At 39.7% G+C, this 7444-nt stretch overlaps 1 protein-coding gene across 2 annotated transcripts in view; it reads left to right on the top strand.

Annotated features, from left to right (window-relative positions):
* Nucleotides 1-6484, top strand: part of MND1 (meiotic nuclear divisions 1) — a 35397-nt gene extending 28913 nt beyond the window's left edge. Inside the window, exons 6-7 of one of the 2 annotated variants that reach the window (XM_010172737.1) lie at nt 4522-4566; nt 6242-6484. In XM_010172737.1, the coding sequence (XP_010171039.1) occupies nt 4522-4566; nt 6242-6348 (152 nt within the window). In that variant the 3' untranslated portion in view covers nt 6349-6484. The remainder of the gene's footprint in view (nt 1-4521; nt 4567-6241) is intronic. The other variant, XM_010172736.1, reaches the window with a different exon arrangement.
* The last annotated feature ends 960 nt before the right edge of the window (nt 6485-7444 follow it).

The raw sequence follows: 7444 nt of genomic DNA, 5'->3' as shown, positions 1-7444 counted from the left end.
GAAAGAGGAGGGTGTATTTCTGCAGGATGCTAAGAATGACTGTAGGGCTTCTTGAGTCAGATCAGAAACATCACCTGGCCGTTCTAAGATCTGAGCCAATGTATATTGCCAGTTCTGATTTGTTCAGAAACATTGCTGTGTTAATGTTTTGTGCTGCTGGCCTTCAATCCTGACCATTTGCTTTAGAAGGCTTCTTACTGCATCTCCTACAGCTGTCCACACGCCCTGTTGTCAGCTCTGTCTCTTGGTCTGTTCCTGAATCCCTGCAGGTTGCTGGTAGAATGTCACTCACCTGCATTACAAGGCATGTTTCCAACCCTCCCTCACTTTCTTTTTAGACATTCACTGCTGCTGCACCTTCCTTTTTTTTTGTTTTCCTCTATGGGAATACAGGGGGTTGACCTGCTATAGGGACAACAAACAGATATACTTAAGACAATGTTTCAATTCCCAGAATCTGAGCTTTTAGAGTTCCTTGCAGTTCTCCAGAGATACGTGGGGCTGAGGGAAGCAGAGACTTCCATGAGGACTGGTCAAAACTGTTTGACCCTTAGCCTTTCACTGTTCAGGGCATATTTCCAGGTGTGTTTTGCTAACGGAACAGACTAGTATTGCCAGCTACGTTGCTCCTGGGCCCTGAATTGCTGTAGGCACAGTGATGTTGCTTTTACTCAGTTCAGGAGAGAAAAATGCAAGCTTCCATTTTCCTGCTTAGAAAATGCCAAGTGTGCCTGAAACTGGTCAGAAGAGGATACAGGTGTGTGCCTCAGCCCAGTGAATGACTTGCATCCTGCAGGCTTGGGAGCAGGAAAGTGTATTGATGCATTGTCACACAAATTAGTGAAATAAATATGTAATTTCCAGAATAATGGGTTGTTCTGTTGCTTCCAGACAGCAGCTGTATATATATTATATGTATATATTGTCAGCTTATGCAGATGTATAGATGTAAAGTAGACATACCTAGGGTTAACAGTGATAATGAGAACATCTGGAAGCACCTGGAACATATGTTGCCTCCTTTCTGCACGTTTGCTCACCTCTTCTGCACATTTGGCCCTTTTGTTGTCTTGTGCAGTTTCCATACTGGAGCACTATTTAGTAGCTGCCAAAAATCAAGTTCTGATACAGCAGCTGTGGTCAGCAGGAGAATCAGCAGGACTCCAGCTGAGCTTGGGACCCAATGGTCGTGGTAGTTGTGGCAACTAGCCAGTGCTGAGTTTCTCCTTTTTACAGTTGACACAGTTTGTGTCCTGATTCTTCTTTGTTGTGTACATTTTTAAGTTTCCATGCTATTGTCTTCTTTAGGTCTTAAATTTTCTTTTTAGCACAGTCTAAAAACCAAGAAGCCAATGGTTGTATGGTCCTGTGGAAGTAGAGAATAGTCGATCAGAAGAAGCACGACTTTGAGTTACATCAGTACATAAAGTAGATGCGTCTAGGAGCTGTCTGTTTTACTAGTCCTCCTTTCCCTCACCTTCCATGTGTACTCACATACAGATGACACAACTAATGAAAGTTCCAACAAGCAACTATGAAAAGTTTTCAGAAAGTAGTCAAGGTACAGATTCCTTAATTTCTCTCAATTCTTGTGATAGAGTTAGGTGCCTCTGGAAGATGCTGGTGATGATGCAGATGTAGCTGGTGTCTTCAGGTGATGCAGGTCCATATCTGCCAATACCTGTTTCTCCTTCCACTTTCAGGCATGGTGTTGGATACAGTAGGCAGACAAGATCCTGCAGTGGAATTGTAGGCAAAAGTTGAGCCTGATCCCAAGGAACTTTAGTCTCGCCTTCAGATAGCTAGACACTCAGCCCATGGCCATGAGGCAACAGCTGTGGTGATGACATAGTAGTTCCTGGAGATGGATGAGGTGTGTTTCTCTCACCCAAAATTAAAAAAAAAAAGAAATGTGAGGGGGAAATTTCAGTGAAGGAATTAGTGTAAGCAGACTGTAGTGCCATCCTGCAGCAGTGACAGTCTTACTTGATGACAAGAGACAGTGCAAGCTGTCTTGTTTGCATGAGCTTGCTCAGACTGGACACGAGGAACATGTAGGTGCCTTGCCACTTGCCAAGCTAGCTGACATTGTTGTTGATACAATATGCCTAATGGTCTAACCAATTTTCAACATGGCAGAATAAATCCATACTTGCATCCCTATGGTGTTACTGTGTGCGTGGGACAGCCAGTGTGAATGGGAAATCCCAAGCAGCAAACACTTGCTCTGGCCTCTTGTGAATGCATTTCCTGGAGATGTCATATGCCTGAGGCTTTACAAGTGGCTTTTGTTTCCCCAACCCCAAGTCCCCTGGCAGCAGAGTAATGTGTGGGATGTGTGTTCCCAGCCTCTGAAGAACTGAGGCAGCATCTTCTTTGATATTCAGCCAGATTGTTTGAATGTCACCTTCCCCATCCTGAAGATCTGCCTCCACTTGTGATGCTTCCACACTTCTACCATGACACTTTGCTGCCAGTCTGTGATCAGTCCCAGGTGGTGCATGCAAAGAATGACATGGTTAAAATAGTCTTCATTTGATTTGTGTAACTTTTACTCTCAGGAGTTTCTTTTGTTTGGGGTTTTTTTGTTATTTCTCTGCTATTTAAGTCATCGGAGGCACTGCCCTGCCCACTGTGGGTTTTCTCCATTTTAGCTTCCTGCTCTTACTACCATGATTTCATTTCTAGCTGCAACTTGGTTATAGGCAGCCACTGCCATTGTAACCACCCTGTTGCCCAGCCTGTATCTGTTGGTCCCCTCAGCCTTTTCTTTGACAGAGGCTTAAAAACACATGATAGGATGTGTATATTTTAACATGCAGAAGCAATGTTTGAAGGGCGGCAATGCACCATGCTACAACTATTTTTTTAATGCACTGTCCACACAGTCACAGTGCTGCACGCTGAAAGCTGCAGGAACTTATTGCTGCTGTGTGATGCAGAAGTGCAGGGCTCAGCTGGTTAGCTGCTTCCAGCAAAGCAGAGGTTTCTGCTGAGACCTAGCAGGTACTGTGGACTAGGTTGACTCACCTGCCATCAGGACGCTGTCACCTTGCAGCTCTAGATCCACAGAGTTTAATACCATCCTACTTTCCCCTGCTTCATTTCAAACTTCATTACCTGGAGTAAGGTACTGCTTTCCAGTTCTACTCTAGAATTTTGGAGAAATGCGAAGTGAAGTATCACAGCAAACACATTTAAAATTGTGACCAGTGAAGGCCCTTTCTCTGCAGACTTGCTTTATGCAGCATTAGGTAGAGTATTGTTCAAAATGCCATTGGCTGTCACTGTGTTGTCAGTGCTGCCAGTCATGGAACTGAACAAGTTGGGGTGGCAACAGGCAGTCAGCAAAGGAAATGAGGAATAGCTCTCTTAAGATGGGAATAATCCCCTCTTTTCCCCATCTCTCTTTTTTGCTTTTCTTCATGCTGTACCCAAGCTTTCTGATTGGAGGCCACTTCTAGAAACTGCACTGTTTTTAAAACAGTGTTTTACTCAGATTAAAACATTTTTCAGATCACTTACTGAAGTATTAAGGGTAGAATAATGAGTGCTTAGCTTCCTGTGTAGGAGCAGATTATTTTTCAACATAATTTAATTTTGCCTGAAGTATAATCTTTATAATAACGGATGCCAGACCATATATTCACTTCTCAATACCTCTGGAGACAAATTTCATGCTGACCATTCAAAAAAGTATTGTCGTGCAAGTACTAACAAGACTGACTGGGAATAACTAAGTTTTGTGTAGGCGTGAGAACCACAATGCTTATGATAAATTCCCACATTACTAACCAACCTCCTTGATTTGATTCAGTACTTATTTTAATGGGAGCAAGGTGATCTAAGAGCAATTTTTCTTGATAACGTTTTGCCTCATGGAAACTATATAAAAGCTATTTGTAGTAATGGTAATTTACTATTATGTATTTAGATCTCGAGCAGTGGTAAGGGAGAGAAGCCAAGTTTATTAATGAGGAGCATTATTTTGGCTTCATTTCATTGAGGGGATTCTCAAAGCCTGGGAGACCTTCCAGAGCTATATAATAAACTTTTGGATTAATGTCATAGACTGCTACGCTTGTCATTTTCCTTATCTGTATAGAGTCATGCATACCTATGTGGTGGATTACTTAAGTATAGAGAGGATTATAAAATCTTTTCCATCTCGCTTGCCTCTGGTATCTTCAGGCCATGTATCTAGTTCCAGTCTTGATACAGACAATGAAGCCCCCAGGCAAACCAAACTAGGATTATTTTATTTTAAAATACACTTAAAAAACTCACAGTTGTTCCTATGGTATCTTTTATGTTCTTTGCTCCTTTTTTCTTAGTTTTGTGCTTGCTGGAACCTTAAAAGCGTAAAACCGAAGAAGGGTTTGGAAGCAGTAGAATAACTTTCTTATATTGTTTGATTCTCTAAAAGTGATGTCAATAAAAATTTAATGTCTGTGCCTTGAAACTGTGATATGATTTTACTCTAATGGATACTTTTTGTTGTTGTTTTCTTCTCTATTTCAGGCCAAACAAACAAAGTAGCCAAGGAGGCAGCCAATAGATGGACTGGTGTGTATGCATTTATATTGCTTAGCCCTGCTTTAGACTAGAGCAATTTCAGTAAAAGACCTACTCATTGTTAAGAATTCTAAATTTTATTAAGTCTTGATGTAATATGGCCCTTACTTATAAAAGCATGCAGAAATGTATTTTGCTTATAAATTATGATGCAAAAAAAATATACAATTGGTTCCTGAGCTTCACATGACATAACATATTTGTTCTTCTGGTGTTATCTTGCATGCTGTGTTAAAACCTGCAACTCTTTTTCTTGGTTGAGTCAAAATCTCTTAAGATGAGAAAAACATCAATAGAACAAGACTGGAAATGGTGCTGTCCAGATATTCAGAAAGTTTCATTCTTCTTTTCTGAATTTTCATCTGTTTCTAAATAGAATGCTTTGTGGAACCTTATTGCTGCTACCATGCGATGGATGCTAATATAAGTAGGTATTTCTCAAACTGATTCATCAGCTTTGACGTGCAGGAGAAACGCTGCACGGTTTTGAGGAAGGTTACTGTGCTAACATTTCTATGGAAGTTTAACTCAATTTTCTGTTGTTGCTTAGCTTTGCTGTATTGCTATATATTTCCATTTTGCAGAGCAAGCAATATATATTCCTTTTAAAAAATCATTTAGAATCAGTTTTGGTTTTTTTTGTTTAGAATTCATCTGCTACTGATGGACTGTGCACTGTCATTGGTTATGCCAAGTGCAGCAGGATATCATAGTGTTTTGACTATTATTATTTTATATCTTCCTTTGCACCATGTTGTTTACTGCATATGGGGAAATAAAGTTATGTATTTGAAAATAACTTCTGGGAGTACTGCTGTCAGGGCTTCCTACTGTTGATGACAGGCTGTTCTCAAGGTCTTGAGAGCTTTAAAGGAACAACCTGTAGAAACTCCTTTGCTATCTAATTAGACAATTAGGTTATATATAGCATATTTTTCTTTCAAAGAGGCAGTTTTAAAACCAAATGTCTAATGGTTAAAGAAAATAAAATATTTCCAAGGTGTGCAGACACAAAGGACACTTCCTGTCTTAAGGAATGATGCAGTTTATGGGCGTTAGGAGTGACGTAGTGAGTTTCAGTCTACACTGCAGTGAAAAATGACGATAAATTGAAACGAATGTATATGCTAAAATAATAGTAATGTGATGCTAAAAGAGAAGTGCTGGCTAAAATAAAGCTACTTGAATGTTTGGCATTTTTTTTAACTTTCAAGCAAAATGTACATTATCTGAACCAACATACGCAGGACTAGAAAGGGCCTTATAGTTAATTTAAATCTGATTTTTTGCAGTTGTAAACAGTCACACAGTAGGTGTCTAGATGAAAAATAACCTATAAAATACTTATTATGCATCTTCACACTTACCTCATCACTCTATAGCAAGCTTACACTGTAATTGTAGCTTTCAGTCTTCTCACAGAAGAGGAGCAAGAAAAGATAAAGGTAACCTCCAAAAAAGAAGACATGTTTTACTGAGTACTGAGTAAAAGCATTAACAAAACCGCCCATTTTCTGTTCTAAATCTACTTATAATGATGTTCCCCACCATGTACCTTTTTCATAGACACAGATATAATGCACATGGAAGGATTTTGTTGTAGCCAAGACTATAATTTATGCTTTCCTAAATATTCAAAGCTGAATGTTTTTCATTCTGTTTACAGATAACATATTTTCAATAAAGTCCTGGGCCAAACGTAAATTTGGATTTGAAGAGAGCAGAATTGATAAAAGTTTTGGAATCCCAGAAGACTTGGATTACATTGATTAGCGTTCAGCAGCTGATGGCTGCCACAGTTGTACATAGATTGTTAAATATTCTCAGTTGGCATTTAAATGTGTATCTGAATCCTCTCCAAACAACTGACTACCCTTTTTGTTAAAGTTAATAAAATTCTAAAAATATTTGTTGCATTTCCTTTTTTTTCCTTGTACTTTCTGGACAGTAAATCTTTTGCTTACTTCTGTGAGACAGACTAAGAATGGACAAGGGTCATAGGGAATAGTTATCACAAAGTCCTGTGATTGGTTTTTACTCTTCTTTTGCTTAACTGGGAGTTAAGAAGACTTATCAAAGAGCTAGAAGCTCCAGGGATTCATGTTTAAACACATTGACGACTTTGTAGTGGAAGTAGCAGGGGACAAAATGGAATAGAATGAAGTTTTCCTTCATCTTGACAATGAAATAGAAGAGAGGCATAATCCATTAATGGGAAACACGGAGACAGTAAGGATGTGGGTAGAAAGGCTGAGGTCTGATTTCAAGTTCCTCTTTATTGTGTTGCTAGAACTACTTGTAAGTTTAGTGGCAAAGTTTTGTTTGTTATTGGAAAATACTATTTCATCAGCACTAAATCTGTTCCAGAGAATGTACTGGATTTGACACTGAGAAAGCTTCTCTGGTCAACATTGTTACCAGGGGAAGCAAAGAGCACCCACCAATCCATTTGCACCACACTCCACCAAGATTTAGGATACTAATCTGGAATGTGAGAGACCAAATTAAATTTGCTGTTTAAAATTGAACAAGTTTGGGTTTATGCACAGTTTTCAATTTCAAGCTAAAAAAGTGGACAACCAAGATAATAACAAATTTCAGAATGCCTCACTTCAGTTTGGTGAAATTTCACAAGCCACCTCCCTTTGTATCAGCTTCTGGTTTGTAGCTCTGATCAGTGCGTGGCTACAAAACGAGAGGCAGAGAGTACAGACTGGTCTCCTGCCTCCCACAGCTATGGATTGCAAGACCGCATATCCGCTGTACAACCCTGGAGGACATAAGCTTTACCTTTAGGAGACAGGTGAGCCTGCTGCAAGGTAGATGCCTGTATCACTGCAAAGTGTCTGTCTGCCTTTTATGTAACATC

Source organism: Antrostomus carolinensis, unplaced genomic scaffold (genome assembly GCF_000700745.2).
Source record: "Antrostomus carolinensis isolate BGI_N321 unplaced genomic scaffold, ASM70074v2 scaffold21097, whole genome shotgun sequence".
Taxonomy (NCBI): domain Eukaryota; kingdom Metazoa; phylum Chordata; class Aves; order Caprimulgiformes; family Caprimulgidae; genus Antrostomus; species Antrostomus carolinensis.
This window is presented reverse-complemented; position numbering and strand designations above follow the sequence as displayed.